The 25180-nt window shown below is 42.3% G+C and overlaps 2 protein-coding genes across 2 annotated transcripts in view; both read left to right on the forward strand.

Moving 5' to 3' along the window:
* Pon2 (paraoxonase 2) overlaps positions 1 to 15518 on the forward strand; it is a 32227-nt gene extending 16709 nt beyond the window's left edge. The window contains exons 3-9 of the mRNA XM_057780081.1: positions 4869 to 4924; positions 8183 to 8348; positions 9306 to 9432; positions 12367 to 12567; positions 13170 to 13251; positions 13966 to 14094; positions 14714 to 15518. Of these exons, the coding sequence (XP_057636064.1) occupies positions 4869 to 4924; positions 8183 to 8348; positions 9306 to 9432; positions 12367 to 12567; positions 13170 to 13251; positions 13966 to 14094; positions 14714 to 14872 (920 nt within the window). The 3' untranslated portion in view covers positions 14873 to 15518. The remainder of the gene's footprint in view (positions 1 to 4868; positions 4925 to 8182; positions 8349 to 9305; positions 9433 to 12366; positions 12568 to 13169; positions 13252 to 13965; positions 14095 to 14713) is intronic.
* Positions 15519 to 20962: 5444 nt separating this feature from the next.
* Positions 20963 to 25180, forward strand: part of Pon3 (paraoxonase 3) — a 36345-nt gene continuing 32127 nt past the window's right edge. Inside the window, exons 1-2 of the mRNA XM_057780069.1 lie at positions 20963 to 21090; positions 22552 to 22622. Coding sequence (XP_057636052.1) covers positions 21017 to 21090; positions 22552 to 22622 — 145 coding nt within the window. The 5' untranslated portion in view covers positions 20963 to 21016. The remainder of the gene's footprint in view (positions 21091 to 22551; positions 22623 to 25180) is intronic.

Raw genomic sequence — 25180 nt, forward strand, 5'->3', positions numbered from 1 at the left:
TCACATTATTAAACAGCCCTTGGCTCTGTGAAGGCCACCTTCTGTGATTTTCAGTCTCAGAAAAGATAATAGGGCAGAATCAGACACATTACTGGACAAACTGCCAAGCATGTTCGTGTTACAGCTCGCTGAAACCAAGTGACTCTGAGGAAAACCAGCCAGTAGTGTTTGTATTCCGAACAGGCGTCTGTGTTTGTGACCTTTATGTTGTGATGTGTGTGAGCCGCTGTCTGGAACTAGAGAAAAAGTGGAAGTATGTCACCTATGCCCTGCTCCTGAAGTGTTTAATGCCTCTGAGGCTCTTCAGAAGCCAGCAGAGCGGAGACGATAAGCGATTAGAAGCACATTTGGGATACATTTTTGGATCTAATTACAATTGTGCTTTTTTTCCATTCTATTTTGCTCTTGCCCTGTAGTTAGAACACACCATATGAACATTTGCTGAGTGCCATGTTAGCAATGTGTAATGGTTACTAAAACTTCTGTGTATAAATATTGACAGCAGTTGTTTATCCACTAATCTTTGATTACAAGGAGTAAATGTGCTGGACCAAGATCCCCATGTACACAAAAGCTCTTTTAGTGGTAGGCACAAGGGTAAGGATGAACTATCGGGGAAACTTTAGTAGTTGTGCACTTGACACTAATCTGTTCAAGTGGAGACTCCTTCCTGCTAATGCTCTATCCCCATCCCCCCCCCACACACACATACACACATACACACACAATGTTACCTTCGTCATCACTGGAAATGAACTCTTTGTAACTCTTAAGTGTTTTGGATGCATATCTGTCATATATTTTATCATAATGTCTTTCTGTTGTAGTAATAGGTGTTGACTATGAACCATGCCAGACGCACATCTCCTGCAGTGAAAAATTTGTTTACTACTCACTGCATTTTAAATTCCTCCTAGTCTGTCTTATAGGCAAGCTTCCACATACTGACAATTTAGTGCAATTCCAGTATCTACATAGTAAAAGATAATGCCAGGAACTGGTTAGGTTGAGCTTAGATACAAAACAATTTTATTTTCCAAAAGCTAGACATTCAAAGTTCTAAACTAAGACAAAGTTTCTTTCTTTTTGTTTTTTTTTTAAAAAGTTTATTTTTATTTCGTGTACATTGATGTCTTACCATGTGTGTTGGGTTCCCTAGAACTGGAATTACAGATAATTGTGAACCGCCATGTTGATGCTGGGAATTGAACCCAAATCCTCTGGAAGAGCAATTAGTGCTCTTAACCACCAAGCCAACTCTCTAACTCAAGACAAAGTTTCTAATCTCTCAATTACCCCACCTCCTTCTCTTCCATTTTGGGTTTAGAGCTTTTACCATCTACTCCACAATTTACATATATAAAAATTAGTCAAGTAAGCCCAAGCTAATGAGATCCAAATTTATGTTTCCTTTTTTTTCTTTTGTGTGACACATAAAAATCTGAGAGCCAAGGAGTCTAGATAATTATGCAGATATTGTAAATTCTTTTTTCGATGTATTATATTTTTTTCTGAGGAATTGGCATTCTGTACCAGAGTATTGAATCAAAAATTTAGAAAAAGGAGAGTGTGGTATATAGGCCTGTAATCCTGAAACTTGCGAAGCAAGACAGAAGGAACACCATAAATTTAAGGCTATCTTGGTTTATTTTGAAAAGTTCAGACTAAATTGAGTTACAAAAGTGGAACATAATAATAATAATAATAACAATAATAATAGACAGGATACAGTAATACACATATACCCTTTTTGTTTTATTAAGGCCTATGTTGCTGTCAGAAAGTTATAGCAGTTAAAGAGGTTTATTTTGATTTTTCTATTACATTGTCTAGGAAAGGGCTTGGAGTGATCAGGTGGCTGCTTTTCATGTCAACATTCAGGAGCAAATGTTAATGATGTAATAAAACTGTCTCCAACATATCACTTACATTTTTGTACAAGATTACAAACTAACTGCTTTGTTGGCATTTCAATTCAGGAAAGGGTAGGAAAGAAGAATGTACACAGATTGTTTTAAATCTTATTTTGCCCAGTAGCTGTGGATATCCTTTATCGTAGTGTCCTGCTGATTTGAACTTAAACACGTGGTCGTCAATGTCAGCAGACAAGTGTGGAGCTGTGTTGCAGGTGTCTGTTGCTAAGAGGGAAGCCGGAGAGAGGGTGGGATCCTAACACCAGCGGCCTTCTCTGACACAGGTAGACAGTGGCTGTAGGAAGAAGGATCTAAAGCCAGATGTGCCGATTGAGAGGAATCCCTAGAGAAAGGGCTTTAAAGGGGGTTTTAAAGAAAGCTTCAAGATTTGAAATTGATGATGATTTTAGTAAAAGACATGAAAGCAAACACCCAAATATGGTGTTGTCCATGACTAAATTTACAAAGTGAAATCTATTTTATTTATTTATTTATTATTAATTTATTACTGTGTGGAAGTCAGAGGACAACTTTGGGTCCCAGGACTCAAACTCAGATAGTTAGGCTGTGTGACAAGCTCTGCCCATTGAATGATCTTGCTGCCCAAGTGTGTTTTTAGGGGAAACCAGCCTATGGTTCTAACGGAAAGTTTACTCAATAATAAGCTGCTTCTTGTAGGTCATACCAAAGGACTCCAATCCCACTTTCCCAGTTGAGACATTGATTGATTGATTTATAATTTGCTTAACCTTTCAGAGGCTCCTTCTTCTTATAGAAAATATGAGAAAATGATACTCTTTCTCAGTGTTCTGAAATTATGGAAATGACTTACAAAGAGTGCATCGTTCGTAAGCACTGAATTCCATTAACGGCTATCACTGCAGAAAGGAGAAAGCTTTTTCCTGCAGCAATGGTTTCACTTGGAGTCGCTGAAGGGGTGATGGGAGCTGATAAAACTCCTGAGATATTAACCATAGAAATGAGCATGGGCAAGAAGATCTTGAAAATATTCCCAAATAAGAAAGACACAAAATTCAATTTCCTCACTGGAGTGAGACCATAGGATTAAACACAGGGGGAGAGGCACAATGCGGCTGAATGGAAGTATCTTTTATATTTGTCTTATTAATACATTACTGGTATTTGTAGAAAATCGTATCGTTATCTTGTTATTGAATTATTTGTTCTTTTCCTTATATACGCATTTAGTTTGGGGGTTGGTGGTTGAACACAGCTCCCCTAATTCCAGGCAAGGATCTTTTTACAAAGCTATATCTGTAACCTTTAGAAAGTTTGAAAGTCGGAAGGAGTAAAATAGAAAACAAAACTTGCTCATCCTTCTCCCACTCAGGCAACAGCGGTGATGTTCTTGTTATCCTTTTTATAAGTATGAATATGTACATGAAGTTAAATTTTCTTAACCGACTTTCAGGGGGGAAATTAATTGAGTTTCTTCTACATGGTCCCAGAAAAAAATCCTTAGACTGGAATTGTGTCTGTATTCATGTGTCTGTGTGCACGTTTGTGGACCACCTTTGGCCAATGATAGATAACTCCCAAACTGAATTAAATATGTTAGAGTCTCTTTTCTTTCTTTCAACTCCAGCGTGGGCTTCATAGATAACAATTAGAACATAGCACGTCATGTCAGAGATGAACATAGCAGGATGTCTGGAGATTCTTAGACATCGGGGCTTATCACAGATCCTTGCATGGTTCTTCTGCAAACCAGGGACGGCTTGTCACAGAGCAGTTCTCATCTGCAATATAAACATGACTTTTTTTGTTTTGTTTTTCAGTGCACAGAACTTAAGCAGGTTCATAGACTCCCTGGAGCCCATCTGTGGCCTTAAGGGACCCAGGATCCCCTCCTCACGGCTAGAATATGCCGAAGCATCTTTTTCTAAGACTTCCTTCTGAGGACCCAATGAGGGTCCCTGCTATAAACGTGCTCGTGTTCTCAATTATGTTTTCCTTTTCTGTTCTATGATCGAGTAAGGGATACTAGGGGGGAAAACCCACCTATGGGCAGAGTTGTGAATCAAAACCAGGATGGTGGCATAAATGCTTTTTGGTTTCGACAGCCTAGAAATTTTCTGAGGAATAACCTTTGGAGTGGTCTAAGGAGGAAGATTGGATCTTGTAGACAGAAAGTGTCATGATTTGGCTTAATACAAGGAGTTTTTAAACCTTTTCTTGTGTTTAGATCTCTATTGTCTATCTGTGAAATGTGTATAGGGAGGCAGTGAGGAAGGTCTTCCGGTTAATTCTTTGCTATGCTGTGTGGAGGGTACTGTCCACATTCAATAACAATCAATAGTAACTGTAGCCTGGCCCAGAGACTCGAGTCAGAAGCTGGGGTGGGCATGGGTCCATGGTACTTGTCATTAATTTTATTTTGTTAGTTTTTCTTGTAATTTTAAGATTAAATCGAAAGTTCTATTGCTTATGAAAACAAATAACCACTGTCTCTTTTCCATTTTTTTTTTGAGAGGGAATATGTAATCCCAGGTGTTTTCTCTCCGTTAATGAGAAAAATGTCTTTTTGCTTCAGACTGAGCAGAGAGGGGAACAGGAGATTTGCATGGTTAAATGACTGTGGGTTCTTCCTTGTGGAAGTAATATTCCCCTGTTGTCAATTACTTCTATACAGACATCTGGATGTTTACCCTAGAAGTGTGCATATGTCAACTTGTTCTGTATCGAACTTGGAAATGTGGTGATAACTTGACTTTGATTTGAGTAAACATAAAATATCTAGCATTTAAAGTCAGAAGTTCACTGTGCGAGAGGGTTTAGACTGACATTTATTAAAAACAATAGTGCCTTGGAAAAGAAATTGGAACCATCCCTGAAGAAATAGAAACTCGGAGAAAGTAAACAAAGCCACAGTTCTGCTATCTTAAACCAAGGCAGTGTTTGGTGATGACATTCATCTCCTCCTTGAACTTGCAGAAACTGGAGCTGAGGACATCGATGTTCTTCCCAATGGCCTGGCTTTCTTTAGTGTGGTGAGTACCATCTTCTCGTCCCAATGGCCTGGCTTTCTTTAGTGTGGTGAGTACCATCTTCTCGTCCCACACGCCGTCGGGGACAGACTGCATCAATCATTAATGCCCATAGACTAAAAATAGATGTTAAATTCCTTTCCTCCCAAAGTAAATCCTGAGAAAAACACAGGTCAGTCTGGGCTGAGAAAAGTCCTTAAGCTTTTCTGAGTGCAGAGCTAAAGACCTTGTTAACTGACCAATTGCCTTTTGTCACCGTGTTGCACAGCCTGGTCTACAGAACAGGTTCCAGAATGGCCGTGGCTACACAGAGAAACCTTGCCTTGAAAAAATAAAAATAAAACCTGTCCTTAAAGCAGAGGAATACTGGAGTAGTTGAAGGCATTCCTGGAGTTACAAACAGCTATCACGCTCTCGCAGTGTTGTGGCTGCTGGAGGCACATGCTGTTGAGAGACGTAAGTGAAGGAAGAGGATTATTAACTGCCGACATAGGGTTGTTATAAAGTCCTACACAACTATAGATTATTCTGCTTATTGGGCCAGCCAGTGTGAAACTAGGCAATCATGGACAGATGTCAAAAATTTAGAATTTCTTCTGATGTCCATTTTTGTGCATAACATAAGTCTTTGTGTTTTTATTGTGCCCTTTAATTTACATAGACTATAACCACACTGCATTATAATCTGAGCACAATAGTGAATTTACATATGGTTTATTATCACAGTAAGGCTTCCTTTAAGAATAGGACTCTGCATTTTATAGTTAGCCAGATAACCCAGATAATATCTGAAAGCTCGTAAAAGCTGTTAATACAATTCAATAGTCAATCAATTAAAAGTTTCAAGTGAACTGAAAATAAGAGGAGTCCCCAGAAATCAACAGCAAGCATCATTCTTTTTTGAGGTGAGGGGGGATGTCTTGGAACTCACTCTGTGGACCAAGATAGCCTCAAACTCACAGAGATCCACCTGCCTCTGCCTTCCAAGCCCTGGGATTAACGATGTGCACTACCATTGTCCCTAGCAAGCACCACTCCTAACAGTAAAATGTGAACCACGTTCCCATTAATGTTCAAGAGGGTAGGAAATTGTTGTGCCCCCAAACTATCACCAGTTACCTGGAACACCTAATGACCTAATACAACAAGAAAAAGAAATGTGAAGTGAACCGAAAATCCAAACATGGTCATGATTTTCAGATAATTTGAGCCTCTGTTTTTTTTTCTTTTTAAATTACCCAGAGAGGGGGGCTGGAGAGATGGCTCAGAGGTTAAGAGCATTGCCTGCTCTACCAAAGGTCCTGAGTTCAAGTCCCAGCAACCACATGGTGGTTCACAACCATCTGTAATGGGGTCTGGTGCCCTCTTCTGGCCAGCAGGCATACACACAGACAGACTATTGTATACATAATAAATAAATATTTTTTTAAAAAAAATTACCCAGAGAGTCAACTAACAAGACTGTCAGTAATTGTGGAAGATTTGGGCTCAAAATGAATAAATAAGATGCTAAGTCTTTCCCCATACTCTACCAAAGATCAAGTCATTAACTGTGCTCCACCCAGACACAGGTACTCATGTGGTGATTAAGGATTGGTGTGTTAGGTGGGGGACGTTGGTACCAGAATATGTAAGAGCAATCAAAAGAACAAACTAGAGAGTGCCCTAACAGACCAGTATAAAAATGATGGTCCCAGACAGGGCAAAGAAGACACTATGGATTGATTGATTTGCCATGCTCAAGATGCTGGGATCCAGCAGGAAATAGGAGAGTCCTGGCTTAGGTTTCTACCATTCTGGTCAAGACGAGACAAAGAGATGGGGCAGTGGAGGGTGATGGTTCTGGTGCATAAAGCATCACGCTGTCATTTGGGGATGGAGATGAACTCTGTCCTGTTAAGGACATTGCCCAGAATTCAGGGAGTGCTAATCTTGCCCATCTGGTGAGAAGAGTACACAAGTCCTGAGAACTGGGTGCACAAGCTGTGTGGTGGACAGTGGTAATCGCCTCACCTCCTATATACTTCTCTCTGGCCCCATGCAATGCGACCTATCATGTAGTACTTACATCAGCTTAATATGTATGCATGCCAGTGACACCAGGAGGGGGAATGGAGGAAAGTAAACTAGGGTGGGGGGAACGATCAGGAGGAAAGTGAGCTAGGGGGAGGGGGAGGCCGATACTGTACTTGGAGGCTGCCTCGCTAGAAACGTGACCTCTGGGACAGATATAAATAAACTGAGGGGTGGAGGCCCTGCATCTTGGAAAGAAGCATTCTCAGGCAGTGGATCTGGGAGTAAACTCTGAGTGAGAACATGCTTGCTTGTTAACCAGGGTCAGGAAGCCTGGATGAGATGAGAGATGGGCATGGGAGGTCGGGAGGTTGAGATAGGCTTGCCATACAAGGCCTTCAAACCATTCTAAGATCCTTTCTTGGAACTAGACTGAGGTGGGAAGCATTTCGGCTGAAGGTTTGTCATAATCTGCCACAGTAAGGATGCAGAGGGAACACAGATGTCAGGGAAGCAAAGGCAGAGGCAAAAGAGCTGTTTTCCTGATCCTGAAATGTCAATGGGGTAGCCATGGAGAGCGGAGTGAACTACCAATCTCCGTATGAAGGGTTGTCCTTTAAAGGTAACGCCAACAGGTTACCCTTTCGTAACCTTTTGTTTTGCTGACCTATGGTCTGCTCTGTTCAAACCTTCCCACCTCCTGCAGAGAGCAGGCCTGGGCTGTGAGGGGTTTCACAGTTTGTAGTTGCTCTCCTGACCCTCAGTTCTGCCTGGAATGGCTTAGTCCATCACCCGTTTTGTGGATCTTCGAGAGAACTGATCTGAAGTATCTGTCCGAGCTCAACAACATTGCCTGTTGTTCATCTCTCCAGCTCCCATTATCATTAATCCTTTTGTTCTGTTTCCTTTGTGCTCCTAACCGTCCACCCCACCTTTTTCTTGTATTCGTGGCTCTACGCCACCAGCTTTAGCTGAGGGTGCTGCTCGCCATCCATGTGTAGTACATACCTAATTTAGCTGAGGGCGCTGCTCGCCATCCATGTGCGGTACATACCTAATTTAGCGAGGGCGCTGCTCGCCACCCATGTGCGGTACATACCTAATTTAGCGAGGGCGCTGCTCGCCACCCATGTGCGGTACATACCTAATTTAGCGAGGGCGCTGCTCGCCACCCATGTGCGGTACATACCTAATCTAGGAAGGTGCCTACGCCTTTTTGTTTCATTCTTCCTCTCACTCTTTACAAAGGGCCTCAAGTTTCCTGGGCTCCACAGTTTTGCACCAGATAAGCCCGGAGGAATACTGATGATGGATCTCAAGGAAGAAAAACCCAGGGCACTGGAATTAAGAATCAGCTGGGGCTTCGATTTGGCTTCGTTTAACCCGCATGGCATTAGCACTTTCATAGATGATGGTAAGAGCTATGAACTACCAGGGTGAAGAAACACACACTGCTTCGTGGAGGCTGTGGAAAATAGCTTTGAAGCACACACACCACAATACACATACACACCACACATATAACAGACACATACACACCACATATGCACACACACCACAATACACATACACACCACACACATAACACACACATACACACCACATATGCACACACACCACAATACACATACACACACCACACATAACACACACATACACACCACATATGCATACACACCACAATACACATACACACACCACACATAACACACACATACACACCACATATGCACACACACCACAATACACATACACACACCACACATAACACACACATACACACCACATATGCACACACACCACAATACACATTCATACCACACACATAACACACACATACACACCACATATGCACACAAACCACAATACACATACACACACACCACACATAACACACACATACACACACCACACACACACACACACACACACACACACGAAGGTACAATGCTCTAATGAAACAAGCCCGTGTCTCCCTAGCAGCCCCTTCTTCCCAAGCCTCCTAAGCTGTCGGTACATCATGCTGCGTTTTGAAATGTCTAGCAGTTAACAACCAAAAGAATGTTTAGATTTCCTGACCTTTTCATATACCTGTGGCCACTGAATTAAAAAGAGCTGTATTTCCAATTGAGCCTATGAACACATTATGCATGAATTCTGTATATAGAGTGGAGACCCCTTCCTTCTTAAAGTGATCAGAACTCATGCCAGACTATGTCAGAAGGACAGCAAGAAAAATGATCCAGTAGGGTATTGGACAGCTTGTGCCTTCAACCTTCCCATGCCCACGGTATTCAAGTGTCACTGCCTGCCCATGGGTCCTGTGTCTATGTCTTCTAAACTAACTAGTTCTGTTCCTCCCATCCTTTAGATGACACAGTTTATCTCTTTGTTGTGAACCACCCAGAATTCAAGAATACAGTGGAAATTTTTAAATTTGAAGAAGAAGAAAATTCTCTGTTGCACCTGAAGACAATTAAACATGAGCTCCTTCCAAGGTGCTTTCCTTTTGTCCTCCTCATTTGTCTGTTTATCTCTGGCATCTGTGTGTGTGTGTGTGTGTGTGTGTGTGTGTGTGTGTGTGTGTGTGTGTGTGTACCAGAGGACAGTCTTGGGTGTCATTTTATAGGAGTTATCTGCCTAGTTTTTGAGACAGTCTGTCATTGGCCTGGGGTTTACCTAGTAAGATAAACTGGGTGGCCAGGGAGCCCCAGGGATGCTGTTTCCACCCACCCTGGAACTATAAGCATGTGCTACAACATCTGGCTTTTCTTCATGACTTGTGAGGATTGAGCTCGTGTCCTCAAGCAAGCATGGCAGTCTCTCTGCTTCCTGTTATCTTCTCAGCCCCTATTGCTGACATTTCCAGACTCTCATTATTTTGGGTGATTTGTCTTTTGTAATGGCTCGTCTACATTAGCTAATACACAATATAGAGTCTAACATATGATATCTTATATGTAGTTCGGGAGTTTATAAATGTTGATGTGTATTAAGAAGGTTAAGTATTTCCAAACTGAAATCCAAAGTCTGGAATACCCTGTGGTTTGACTCTTTTTGAACCATGATTCTACAGGCAGAAATTCCACAGCATGACATTTTCTTTCATATATATATTAAAGCATTGTGTGGTTCCCTGTACAAGATCCGCACAGTATCAGGTAATTAGCATTCTAGCCTGGAAGGTAATAGATTCAAGAGGCCTCAGCCCTTGCTGAGAATCTATTGGCAATTAGTCCCTGGGGGAGGGAAAGTACTATTACTTCAGGGGTGTGACCCCTAATAGACTGACCACGCTCCAGTGGATGGTCCCACACTCCTGGCATACAGACAGCACTAATTGGACTCAATGGATTTTAAAAAATAAAATAAATAAGAGAACATATATTTTGGGAGAGAGACATTGTGGGGATTGAGGTCCAAGAAGGAGATAGTAAGCATTGATATAATCAACATAAATTGTAAAAATATATGCAATTCTCAAAGAAAGAAACTAATATAGAGGGTTGAAGGGGAGGGGAGAGGAAGGAAAGGAGCAGAGAAAAATGTATAGCTCAATAAAATCAATAGAAAGATGAAAAAAGAAACATATATATATATATGATATTGTAAAATTAAGGTCTAGGTGAAATGTAAATGAATTCATGTTTAGACTTGGGTGTCATCCACAAGAGAGATCTCATTATGTCTGCAAATATCGAAAAAATCAGAAACACTTCTAGTCTCGCAAGGATTTTAGATAAAGGCCACTCAATATCTCTGTCTCAGTCTCTCTTTCTCTATCTCTCTGTCTCTGTCATGCACGTGTGTGTGTGTGTGCGTGTATGTTTCCATGTAGATAAGGGAAAGTATAGCTGATGCCACCTTTTATAATGATTAGTGTTCCGAATGAACTCCCTGGAGAAATGATGAAACTCCAGACTTCAGGTGTCTCTCTTCAGCCCAGTCTGAGAACAGAAGGTAAACCCTGCCACTTTCCATGACTGTCGCCCTCATCTCAAATCCTGTCCTTCCCTCGGGCAGTAGCTTGTTTTCAGTGGGACTCACATGCTTTCTACAAGGCACACTCAGGGTTCGTGGTTGCTGTGGGCTAATGCCCCTGCAGAATTGAGTGTCCAAGTTGGAGGGAGATCACCACTCCCAAAATGACACTGATGGAGAGTGGGAAGGAAGGGGACCCGTGGACTCCTGCTCAGCTTGCATTAGACTCCTGATTTAAATTTAAACATGATAGATATTTCTTAATCTTTACTTCCCTTTCTAGGTTATAAACACGCAACATCCAGCCATTCTTCCCCAAACACACATCATATAAACAGGTGTATAATTACTAGTCAGGCTGGGTCTAAATTTTTTTCAGAAAAGAAAAAAAAAAGAAAAGAAACCTTCCTTGTAGCTCTATATTTTTTGTTTGACAGAGAAGAAAGCAACTTTTTCAGAAATTTTTGCATAAGATAATTGGAATTTCAATTTAATGACGCCCATGCCTAACTGGTTGGAAACGGTAATTGTTTTTAGCATATCAATCTCCCTCTTGAAGCACTGTTCTCTGACTATTTCATCATCTGTCCCTCTGCAAGTGTTTATTGAATGTCTGTTCATTGCCGGCTTGGCAGCTTTGCGAGGCAGGTAGAAATTGAACAGTCAACCTTAGTTTGACTAATGACTAAGCAAGGGGCCTCAGGAAAGTCCAGCAGCGGAATAAATGAGGGGGGGATAGATGTGACTGACAGCCTAATGACAGTCAGGGCCTGTGCAGCTCCACATCTGAGCAGTTCTGTCTTCTTAGGCAGTTGTTAAAACTGTAATGTTCATGTCAGAAAACATGCTTTTAGCCAGGCACAATGGCACACACCTGTAATACTAGGAATCCAAGGTTTTTCTCAGCTACACTGTGAGTTCCAAGTCAGCCTGACCTACCGGAAAAGAACACTCCCTCCCTCCCTTCCTCCCTCCCTCCCTCCTCCCTCCCTCCCTTCCTCCCTCCCTCCCTTCCTCCCTCCCTCCCTCCCCTCCCCTCCCCTCCCCTTCTCTTCCTCTTCCTCTTCTTCTTCTCGTCCTCCTCTTCCTCCTTTTTTTGAAATAGAGTCTCAGTGTGTGTGATCCTGAGATTGAACTCAAGTTCCTTTTTCTTCTACTTCTCAAGTTCTGAGATTACGTGTGTGCCCTTGCACCTGGCTAGATATTTTCCTTCTATAAAGCATCCTGCCACTACTGCCAAAGGGCTTGTCTTCTCATTGCAGTGAACCGTATGGTATTGCTCCCTTGTCATCACCACAGAGCATTGCCTGTGGCTCGGAATCACACCTACTGGACCATCGCCCTGTGATTATGACTTTCCTTCTCTTAGGGAACTCCTCCCCCAATTGTAGGACAGCCCTCTAATCTGTGCTTTCGGTTTCCTCCTCCCCCATGCTGTTTTTCTCTTTCAGTGTGAATGACATCATAGCGGTTGGGCCAGCCCACTTCTATGCCACCAATGACCACTATTTCTCGGATCCCTTCTTGAAGTATTTGGAGACGTACCTGAACCTACACTGGGCAAATGTCGTCTACCACAGCCCCGAAGAAGTGAAACTGGTGGCAGAAGGATTCGATTCAGCCAACGGGATCAATATTTCACCTGACAGAAAGTACAGCTCCTTCCGTAGTATCTTCAGTCTCCTAAATAAATTGTCTTGATAAACAAATTCCTTAGGTTCCAACATATCCTTTATAATTTATACATAGCAATATAGTTTTCATATTAAATAACACTATAGAAGAATGACTTGATGTTTTAAATAGAAGACAAAAGGAAAATTTTCAGGTTTTCAAACTCCTTCAAAACAAATTTTCTAACTAATTAATTTCATTCTACTGACTATATTATTCTCTCATAAAGACAATTCTAAACTGGTTTAACCATTTTCTTGTTGATGGATACTTGCTTTTTCTTATACAACCATTTTTTTTGTTATTTCAGTGGCAAATATTGTGAAATATATATTCAATTAATATGTTTTCTTACAAACCTCTTGAAAACTAATTTAATACCCCATGATTGCTACAGCACCACTAAACTGATTTTGAAAGACTTTTTTCTTTTAAAAAGAAAAATAAAAGTTGACCTTTATCAAGCATTTCTCTTGCGCATCCCGATGAAACCCTCAGCAGGTTTCAGGACTTTCTCTTTCCTGCTGCATTAAGACATCTCTGTTAGCAGGAAGTGTTAACCAGTGTCTTTTCTAAACAGGTATGTCTACGTTGCTGACATACTAGCTCATGAAATCCATGTTTTGGAAAAACAACCTAATATGAATTTAACTCAAATAAAGGTAAGTATTTAGTTTTCTGTGTAGACGTTAATGGATTGTTCCATGTGCTCTTCTAACTGGGCTAACTGTAACAACATCACACGGAAACACAGCATGGGTACGGACAGACGAGCCATCTATGGTTTTCAATATCCCCTCCCTCCAACAAGACACGAGGACAGACAGTGACTGCAGCCAGCAGTGGGTTGAGTGATATTGGCATCAGGTTTAGGACTGTCCCGTGAGGTATCGACAACATCTGATGAATCCCAATAAGACTTTTCACAGTTGAAAGAAATAGTTGAGTTTTCAAATGAAGATTTATGTGCATTCAGTTTTTCAATAATAAATGAAGGTAGAAATTGATTTTCCCACCATTATTATTTTCAATAAACACATATTTTAGGTTGATTAAGAATTTCCTGTCTTGCTTTGATAGTTGTCCTTAAGCTAACTGATAATTGTGTATCTTTTAAAACAAAAGTTCGTTTTGTTTTTTTTTTTTTTTTTTTTGGAGAGATGGACTATCACCCTAGGTTTTGTATTTTCAGAGAAGATGAAGAATGGCTTTAAGCCAGTTCATTAAATTTATTTTAAGTGATATCAATGTTAGAAGGGCAGGAGCAGGGAAACGTGTTTAATGCCCCCACATCCATAGAAACAGGAAAGGTTATCTCTAAATTATTTAATCAGGTTGCTTGCATCAATTAGATATTGACATTATTTCTTTTTAAGGTTCTGCAGTTGGACACGCTGGTGGACAATTTATCTATTGATCCTTCGTCGGGCGACATCTGGGTTGGCTGTCACCCTAATGGCCAGAAGCTCTTCGTGTATGACCCAAACCATCCTCCATCGTCAGAGGTTTTTATATTTTGAGTTTTTCAACCTTAATTATTCAAGTCCTCTGAACTAATAATGCAATAAACTGTCACCAGGATGATTTGTTAGTTCTTTTAAACCAATAATACAATAAACCTGGGAGGTAGTTTTGTAATTGCTTTAAGCCAATAATTGGCAGAATGTTACATTGTTCAAATGCTTTGAGAAAAGTAATCTTTTGATGAATTAAATTATGGTGGAAACTAGTCAAAAGTCATTTTTGTAAAGATACGGGTTCTGCTCATGTGGTATACTGGCAGTTTTAAAAATATCTGGTTTATTGTCAACTCGCCACATGACGTGAGCTTTGTGGAAGTAGTGTCAAAGCGAGCACAGTGGTTGGCGCCTATTTCCATCAGTGCTGAATCGCTCTAATGACACAAAATCCTGTGTTGGCATGGCATGACTAGATGCTTTAAAAAGGCCTTTCTTTGGAGGCAGGAGAAAGTACATTAATTTAAGCATTAAGGAGATTGGTCACTGCTGTTTGCAGCAGCATGCCTTCCTAATCATGTGTCTTTGGGGAAGACAAGGGATTATTGGTGTTTGAGTGGCATGGCTGTGTGGGGTTCTTTATTAATACTTCGTATCTCCTACGTAGGTTCTCCGCATCCAGAACATTCTGTCTGAGAAGCCATCTGTGTCTACAGTGTATATCAACAATGGATCTGTCCTCCAGGGAAGTTCCGTAGCGACCATATATGATAGAAAACTTCTTGTAGGCACTTTATACCAGAGAGCCCTGTACTGTGAACTCTAAATTGTAAATTTGGCATGCAAGTGCCATAAGCTGTAGCAAAACAATCTTTTAATGAACTGCTAATTCTGAGGGAATTTAACCAACAGTACCAACCTGGGACTATACCACATACATGGCTCATTTTTTTTTCAATAAGGAAAGGCCCACAATTCTGATGCACTTTTGGCATCAAAAGAAAATGACTGTTATTTTTTTAAATATTGTTGTATTTTTTTTAATGCCAATACAAGAACAAAGATGCTTTTGAATAAAGTGAGTGTGTTTTGCACAGAGGGACGTCACTTCCCACCCCATAGGAGCCCACTGGAACAGGATGTATTGTAAAGTCAGTGGCCCCGGTCCCCATGCTGGGACCGTTGTGCACGCTCAGGACTACTGATAGATAACATTGTGATGATATGTACTTACAGCTCTGTTTATTGGCTTACAAGTTAGAATTTCAGTCAAGACTAACCAAAATCCAGGTTTTGTTTCTGTTTAATTTCTGAAGTAGACTCTCAGGAGAACAGGAAGGAAGAGACTTTCAAGGGATTTGGTTGGACAAGAGTGGCTATATTAATTTCTCATGGAAGTTGGATGTAATGGAGCTCTTCTATGGAAAAAATAAAATAAACCAACTGAATGCTGTAGCTCAGAGTTTTATTTAGTCACCCTTTCTTTGAAGCAGAATCTCATCCCATAGCTCTGGCTGCCCTGGAAATTGTTGTGCAGACCAAGGTGGACCCAAACTCACAGAGACCCAATAACCCGGTCCACAGATTGTCAATTCTTAAGGCATCTCCTGTAGGTTCTCTTCATAAATAGAAGCCTACTTTCAATACAAAGAGGAGATAAAGGCTTGGAGTTGACATCTTATATCTTAGCTATTCAGTGAACAGAACTATGACAGAAGCCAGGAGAGGTGAGATCGGCTGTCCAAGCCTGCTTGGGTAGGTAGCACTATACTACATGAGGGCTAAGGGTGCCAAAATCACAGGAGGAACATTTTTTCCCCTCTAGCTTCAAAAAGAGTCCCAAAGAGACTTTAATATGCTTCTTTCTGTTGTCACTTACACTTATTAAAACCTTACTATAAAGGACTTTCACATAAATCACCATTGTCATTTACAAAGTCTTTTGTTTCACTTCCCCATCTTCCTCATTATCAAATTCTCAGATGCCCAGCCACTGGGAGGCAGTTAGTTCTCAGATGCCCAGCCACTGGGAAGCAGTTAGTTCTCAGATGCCCAGCCACTGGGAAGCAGTTAGTTCTCAGATGCCCAGCCATTGGGAAGCTGTTAGTTCTCAGATGCCCAGCCATTGGGAAGCAGTTAGTTCTCAGATGCCCAGCCATTGGGAAGCAGTTAGTTCTCAGATGCCCAGTCATTGGGAAGCTGTTAGTTCTCAGATGGCCAGCCACTGGGAAGCACTACTCTCATTATTCCACTTAATCCTAATTGCAGCCTAGAGGGAATAGATGTCGATATTGTATCATTGTTAACCTTTCAGAGCCGGTCAAGGTCACACACCTCCTGAGGGTGAATATCAAACTGCTTCTAATGCCAGACCTGTGCCATTAGCAATTAGATGAAGCTACTGCCATAGAACCAGTGCTTCAGAGTTACCCAGTCCCTTGTGTATATAGTGCGTTCTGTCGTGAGTTTTCTTACCAATTGGAGTTCTGTACTGTGTTAAATGATTTAATGGCTTTAGGATGAAAATTGCAGAAGTATTCTTAAACTTGGTCTATGGTTCATTTAGCCTGTAATTTGTATTTATATATTTCTGTTATTTATTATTTTCTATTTATTTTGTTAAGAATAAATTGGGGAGCCGGGCGATGCTGGCACACGCCTTTAATCCCAGCACTCGGGAGGCAGAGGTAGGCGGATCTCTGTGAGTTCGAGATCAGCCTGGTCTACAAGAGCTAGTTCCAGGACAGGCTCCAAAGCCACAGAGAAACCCTGTCTCGAAAAACCAAAAAAAAAAAAAAAAAAAGAATAAATTGGGGGGTGTATTTCAGGCCAAGGAAGTGAATGCTTCTTGCTGCTTCTATTATGGGGGGGGGGCAGTATTCACTGATGAATAAGGCGAGATTAAATATTGTTTAGCTAAGGGAACAACCCAAGAAAGAAATGTTTGCAATTTTAGGAGATGTTAACAATGGCTATATATCTAAAAGGACACGCTAATAAGAAATACCAGCGTACAATAGATAACAAGTAAAGTTGCTTTCCACTTAATTTATTCAAAGTTTCATTTGTACAAAAGTGGGTGTGCATTAATGAGCACGTGCCTTGTCCATCTTAGGCGGACACGAGAAGTTTTAATAAATCCTGATTTGGGGTATCAGTGGGTATGAGGGATTACTTTATCAAACTGTAACTATAATGTATATTAATTTATGATGACCTTTTTATGATCATATTCTGAGGGAAACGATGTGGTGATTAAGTCATCATTATCCAACGGGAACTGCAGCGGTGATTAGACACTACTAGGGGATACATTTGGGGCACAGGTTTTCTCTGTTTGTCTCCTCCTCCGCCCCCGCCATGTTTGTGTGTGTTGTGTGTGTGTAGACACGAGAGGAGGACAATCACATGTCTTCTTCTATTGTTCTCCATTTTATTGCCTTAAGACAGGTGTCTTCACGAACTTAAACCTTTCTGTTTGAACTAGCTCTGATGTTCCAGGTAAGTCAGCTATGCCCGGCTTGCAGATCGCCTGACCCACCCAGCCGCCTCTTCAGCCTTCATTGACACTCTTCTCTCTTTTTGATGAAGCCTCAGCTCTTCTATGAAACTAACATGAGTGCTTACTGTAAGGAGCAAGGAAACTTAGATAAGCTATGTGAATCCGCTTCGTTTTTTGCATGGTTGGCTCGCTCCCGGCAACTGCTCTGAAGACATCCTCTCCCTAGGTCTTGACTGCTCGGTTCCAGTCTGTGTTGAAGCGAGCAGACTGACTGGTGACTGCTGTGCAGGGAAGCAGTGGCGGAGTCACAGCAGCAACCCAGCTCATCTGCCTTCCTGCAGCTCCTTGCGCTTCTTGTTCAGACACAATTTTCTTTTTTTTTTTTAATTTTTTTAATTTTATTTATTTATTAAAGATTTCTGTCTTCTCCCCGCCACCACCTCCCATTTCCCTCCCCCTCCCCCATCAAGTCCCCCTCCCTCATCATCCCTAAAAGTAATCCGGGTTCCCTGCCCTGTGGGAAGTCCAAGGACCACCCACCTCCATCCAGGTCTAGTAAGGTGAGCATCCAAACTGCAAGGCCAGCTGGCCTGGGTCTGAAAAAGCATGGGATAAAACCGGACTTGCTGAACATAATGGACAATGAGGACTACTGAGAACGCAAGAACAATGGCAATGGGTTTTTGATCCTACTGCACAGACACAATTTTCAAGAAAGAATCTCTGCACGTGAGAAGAAAAGGCCCGGGAGATCACGTTAATATTCTTTTAGCTTTTTTGCTCTTGCTTTTCACAAGTTTTCTTTCAATGTGTTTAATTTTCATTCTCTTGTTACAAGAAGCTGGATGTGATTATGCACTCCTTTTGTCTCAGAACTCTGAAGGCAGACTCAGGTGGATCTCTGGGAGTTCCAGGCCACCTGGGGCTGTACAGTGAGACCTTATCTGAATGAATAAATAAATGAATGGATGGATAGATGAATAAAATATGCCCTGTTAGGTAGGTAAGGAGAATTATATTATATTTCACACTGAATTTTCTTGTCTTTAGTTTTCTTTAAAGATATTGGCCTTTTCCTAGAGATGAGAATTCCTTTTGTTTTAAAATGTATTAGTGTTTTTCATGCATGTATATTTGTGCACCACACGCATGCAGTGTCCAGGGAGACCACTAAAAACATCAGACACCGTGGGTCTGGAGATACAGAAGGCTACAAGCTGCCATTTGGTGCTGGGGATTGGGCCTGGGTCCTCTACAAGAGCAGCTAGTGCTCTTGACTGCTGAACCACCACTCTGTCCAGTCCTGTATAAAACAGAAAAAAATTCCACTGCTGACTTTTAATAATAATTTTTTCAGATCTTTTTAGTCTTATGTTTTGTAGTATTAGAGATCAAACTCGGGGCCCCATAACGCTAGGCAAATGCTCCATTAGCTACCCATGCTCCCAGACCTGCTATTCTTTTTTTTAATTAAGATTTTTTAATACAATCCTTCTCTTCATTTTACACCGCTATCCCTATTCCTACTCCCTTCCCTCCTCCTGCTCCACCCCCCCCCCATCCACTCCTCAGAAGAGGTAGGGCTTCCCATGTGTTAGAACTTGATATTTCAAGAAATTGTGCCTCTGGATACAACAGAAAACAAAATAAAATTTTAAACATTCAAAGTATCGAGAGGATGGTATCCATGGGAAATGCCATTGCTCCCCTCAAATCCCTCAACTTCACTTAAAAGAAAACCAGACCCAGTATCTCACTAGACATTCTAGCCCCAGCTTGGTTTTGGACATTTGGTCTTCTTGTCCTAGCCTCTTTAGTGCTCAAGCTGATGCTCCTAACCACTAGTATTGAAAACTATACAACTGCTTATTAGTCTCCTAGTAATATTTTTGTAGGTGACAACTTTGATGAGTGGATAATGAAAATGGTTGCTCTAATTACTTTTCTGGGAGGTGAATGCCAAGTCTTCAGAACTTTTAACCCTGGGGCCCTACACTCTACACCCAGACCTGCTAAAGACTGCATGGTCATGTGTTCCATTAAGGGTCATGGAGACAGATACATTGACTATTGGTGGTCTTACTTTCAAGTCATTTTCACCTGCTTCTTTATACCCTAAACATCCTTATGCCCTCCCTCCAGGGCAGGCCCAATACCTGGGTCTGTTTGCTCTTTGGTTAGCTTGAGAATGAACTCTTGAAAGGCACAAGCAATTAGCACACTGTGTACTGGGCACAATGAGATGCCTGGTGCCAAGATACCTCCTGAGGAAGAACTAATGCCATAACATTTTTCCTGACCCCAGGTCTTCTGCAGGAGCAGTAATTGGTCTTTCCACTGCTGAGCCATTGTCCATCTGTCCATCACCCAATATCATGCAAAGGTATTCTATATGACAAGGGCTACCTTCTTCTTGAGATCTTTAGTCCTATAAAATCTTCACACTTAAAAAATGTTATTTTTAAAACTGAATTCTACTGCTGCTACCTCCTGTTAGAACATAAAAATAGATGACATTTGAAGGTGCAATGTTCCCTAAACTCAAGTGTCCCTCCATCTTCAGAATCTCCAGCAATATTGTTTATATGAGAGGAAAGACCTGAAGTCCACAGGAAAGAATAGCAAGAATCTCCCACCAAAACTAGGTCCTTTTTATTGTATTCAGGTCATCCTCCAGGTATCCAGACAGATAGACTCTCACCATGTACCCCATCCTGATGGCAAAGGTCCGGAGACAAACAGTCCAGAGCTCCGTTTCCTGGAGAAGAGGCTGGGCTTTCAGTATTTCCTCCCCTTTAGGGGATTTCAGGATCAGTTTCTCCTCCTACATCTTGCCTGCCAGAACCCACAAGCTCTATGAACTCTGGACTCCCAAGCAGCTAGCCCCACCTTTACGCACAGGTGGAGCTGAGGCAATTAAGTTCTGTGGCTTTAAGAAATAAACGCCACCCTGCACGGACTCCGTGAGAGCCACCAAGAGCTTGGCTGCGCTTAACCAGAGGTCACCAACTCGCGACCTCCGACGACAGTCTTCTGAGTCCCGAATTCCAGGCAGAAAAGTGTCCTTGAACTCTGAACACGAGGAGTAGTTGCCTTGGACCCTGTCTGAAAGTGGCCTTGAACCAGAGTTCAAAGATGACTTTGCAGCTCGCTTGCAAAGGTGACCTTGAATCCCAAGAACAAAAGTTTCCTTGAAACTCAAGCAGGGAAGTGGCTAGAAGCCCGGCCACGCAAATGTGGCCTTGAGCCTCGGAGTAAGAGGCTGCAAAGACCCAGTAACTTCTAACCAACCCCTAGGGGATTAGTGAACCTGCCAGTAGGAGCAGGCGGGGCCCAAGGGAAAGAGCAGTGGGCGGGGCCACATCGTGTCCGCCCCCCCCCATTCCCATCCCCACCCCTCCATCCCCGCTCCTCCCCTCCGGGAGCAGCTCCTGGAATAGGCTCGTCGCTGCTAGGCACCCAGACACCATGGGGAAGCTAGTGGTGCTGACCTTGCTGGGGGCCAGCTTGGCCTTAATAGGGGAGAGGCTTCTGACCTTTAGGTGAGTGGATACCTCCACGGAGACGTCTTCAGTTTTTTTGTTTTTTTTTTTTTTCTGGTCCAAGTTAGGTCAAGGACTACCTGCTTCCAACTTCCTAGCGGGTGCAAAAGAGCAGTTTGGGAACCAATCCTCAGTGCCACCGCCTCAACTTCTCCTTGAAAATGACTCATTATGAAAGGGGACTGCTGCTTGCCTTTCTAGGCTGCCGGGGTAGGAAAACCCACACCGGATTGCTAAAGGTTAGGTACCTTTTCCAAGTCTTCTGCTACATTGGCTGGGCGAAACACTGAAGTCCTTCAGAAGTGCTGAACTTGGGGGAGGGGACCATCCTTACAGCTAGATGTTTCTAGCTGACTCAGACCCTGAAAGTGCAGGTTTAGGGATTCCATTCCACACTAGAGGAAGAGAGCTGAACCCTGTGGAGGGAACTGGCTTGGAGGTTGGTGGACGGACAATTTGAAGCAGCAGGTTCAGCAGAAACAGCCATTCCAGACTCATCTCAAGCAAAGTCAGTTTGGTCTGAAATAATTTTTTTTTAAAGTTTTTTTAAAGCCTTATTCCTAGGTGGGGCTAAGGCCTTCGCTTGTCATCCTGCTTTTATTCTTTCTGTAAGGAGAGACTGGTATCAGTTCACTGCTGCAATCTGTTCAGACACTTGATGTCTGCTGGCAACATAGCCCAGCTTGGGAGAGCTTCTTGTTTCTCTCACTCCCCAAACAACAAGTGACAGGATCGTCAAATGGTAAATTTAAGGGTCGGAAGTCCACACACCTATGTCTAGTACAGCTTGGGTCACAACCGTGCCCCCACTGAGTTCCAGCCCATCCCTTAGAGCACTTTTTATAAGTGATTGAAAGAGAAATCTAACTTTGATCTTCTTGAATATAACTTAGTGAATATTTCAAGTTATACCTAATATTTAGAAGGGTGTTTCACTGCAAAAAAAAAAAAAAGGAACATTGCTGAAGTCGGTTGGCTAAGAGTTTTATGGCGGTCAGGTCCATAAAAGTCGGCATAAGGACAAAGGGTACACTAGTGTTACAGGTTTTGCTCCTTGGAGACCTCACAGAAATAACCAGGGCAAAGGAAGCGAGAGGAGGCGAAAGGGAGGAAGTGCAGATTTATAATCAATAATACCTAGGAAAATGATGCAATACTGTTTTGTTTATTTAAATGAACAATATTGATCATTTCTGCCTAACATCAAGTGGGGTCTTATATTTGGTATAGAACCATGCTTTATTCTTTCAGGGCTAATTGGGAAGTTAGCTTCTGTGGGCACAGTGCTTATGTAAGAGGGATTATGTAACGAGGAACCAAAGGCGTTGCCTGCTTATCTCTTATGCCGTCCATAAAAGAGGAAAGGGACTAGAGGGCTTCCATGTCTGTTCTGACATTGACCTGGGATGCCGCGCTCTGACCACTGACCTGGTTTCTCATGTTGATTTCCATTCTCTGCAGAGAAAGATTTAGTTCAACACGGGAGATCAAGTCCACAGAACCTCAGCACTGCCACCTGATTGAAGGCCTCGGTAAGCACGCAACAGGACCGAGAGAAGGCAGCAGCATCTCTCCATGATTTCCCTAGGGCTGGGAAAATGATTTAATTCCGAATTGCTCTGTGGCAGGCGGCATGACTTCTGCACACGACAGTTCCTAGACTACCTCATGCCAAGGGCGTTTCTCCATCTTCTGATGAATTTCACTGCTTCTTGGTTGCTGCCCCCCCATCCCCCCTTTTTAGTTCTCCTTTTCTTGACAATCTTGGCTTCAGGTATCCTTTCCTCCCACGTTTTCTGGCTAGCACTTCTCGTATGTACTCAGGCTTTCAGCCTGCCTAGATGTCATTCAAAAATACTAATCTCAACCCTGCAGTCACATCTCCAGCCTCTCAAATTGAAGGTTTCCTTTCTCCATCACTAAGGCCAGTGTTGTCTATTTAGAATCAGACTTAATTGACATCAGCGTCACACTCCTGCCATTCCCTCCATGGTTCCTCAACCCACAGCTGGCCCCTTATCCCCTGGAGGTTCCGTTAAAATTCTTGGGAGCATTGGTTTCCTCTTTGTCCCTCCTGCTTCCACAGGAGACCGGGGGGAGGGCAGCAGCCTCCTCTGTTCCTACTGGCCTCACCTATTTGGCTCTGCTCCCATGTTTACCTGGGCTGCAAGCCTCCAGTTTTGCTACCGGAAAATAAAACTAAAAGCCAGCCAGATTCTACTCACTGTCCGCCAAAAGTGTCCTGTGCCTTTCTCACCTGTGCTGTGGCATTTTCTCTCCCATGGCTGCTCACTGAAGTCAGCCTCAGCCTCTTCTTCTCTTACTTCTCTTACTTCTTCTTACTCTTACAACACTCTGAGACTCAGCTGACTCCACGCCTACTCCTTGGTTTATTTCTGAGCTGGTGTTCTCTTTCATTATCAGATTGCAAACTCCCTAGGGCCAAAGACTGTGACTGATTTATTGGTATGAGTTAAAACAGCTTATTTTATGGTGTGAATTTGTGTTTTCTTTTTTCTTTGTATTTATATTTAAAAAACAAAATAGAAAAAGAAGCCCTTTGGTTTTGATTTCCTATTCTTTTACCTCTTCCCAGTTTCTAATCCTTTGTTTTTATTTTGGAAACTATTTCTCAAGTATCTCAGGCTGCCTTTGAACACAATACATAACCAAACACGAACTTAGACGTCTCACCCTCTTGCTTCCTTCTCCCAAGTGCTGGGGTCATAGGGCTGCCCTACAGCATCTAGTTTGCATGGTGCTCGGGATAGGAGCCATGGCTTCCGCCAGGCTGGCAAGTGCCGTGTCACTTGAACTACCTCTCTAGCCCTGTTCCATGCTCTTAGAAATGGTTTGTGCTGCCAGGTGGAAACTAGAAGAATGTGACAACCCCGGGCGACCTTGGTGTTTTAGAAACCAAAGTGTTCAAGAGGTTCTGCTGGGGAGGGTGAGTGTGTGCAGCACATGTAGATCACCAGCTTACAGAGTTTTGGGAAGGAGCAAACACGAGATAGAAGCTCACAAGGTGTCTTCAGAGCAGTTTGACCTGTGCCCTGTGTGTCTCAGCCTAAACAAGTGCTGTGCATATGACACTCAAGTTACAGGATTTAAAGGGACTACAGAGAACTTGGGGGACTGCATTTTGCTTGATTTTAAGACACACCTCCTCAGCTCATAAGAAAAGTCTTAACAGACACTCAATAGTGACTCAGTTCGGTTTCTTTTTAGTCTTATAAAATGAGGCTCTGAGTTCAAGCCCCAATAAATGACAAAAGAAACACACTCACACACACACACACACACACACAGAGTTCCTCATGGTGTGGTGGCCCCCCAAGCATAAAAATTATTTTTGTTGCTACTTCATAACTGTAATTTTGCTACTGTTCTGACTCATAATGTGAACAGTGCTGGAGATAGAGATTTGCCCAAGAGGTCTTGTCCCACAGGTTGAGAAGCAATACTGAGAGTAATATTCTCTCTCACCATACATATATCTCAAAACATGAGCATGCCAAGCATTTTAGAGGGATAATTAGATTTGAGGATTTTTGCCGTCTGCTCTAATTCTCAAATTATAAAAGTCAACTGAATTTGAGAAAATAAAGCTAGAGTTGATATTGTATCCAGAGGTCGATGCCCTGATGACCCTAACAGCTTTAGTATTTGGAAGCTGGCTTAGAAGAGATGAAGAAAATCATACCACACCTTGCTTTGCATCTGTCACGCCTTTATAACTTATAATTGAAGAACTGGGCATGCTGGGATGATCGCAGGCCATTTGATAACAGGACAATACTGATGGTTATTAGGAAAAACAGAACACCAGTTTTCCCATTTCAGAGGTGTGTGAGCCTTTGCAAGCACCTACCTTATTCCCAGAGCAGATCTACAAAGCCAATGTGGCTATCAGTGCTGTGTGGAAGACAATGACACACAGAGGGATTGCATTAGTTGCCTGATGCTCCAGATGTTCACCTAGATTAGGGCTGTGGTGGTTTTCTCTTTCATGCTTTGAAGTCTTTGTTGTCTAATGCTGATATGATATATAATGTCTTATCTACTGACAAGACATTGTTTTTATTCTAAG

This window comes from Chionomys nivalis, chromosome 1 (genome assembly GCF_950005125.1).
Source record: "Chionomys nivalis chromosome 1, mChiNiv1.1, whole genome shotgun sequence".
Taxonomy (NCBI): Eukaryota; Metazoa; Chordata; class Mammalia; order Rodentia; family Cricetidae; genus Chionomys; species Chionomys nivalis.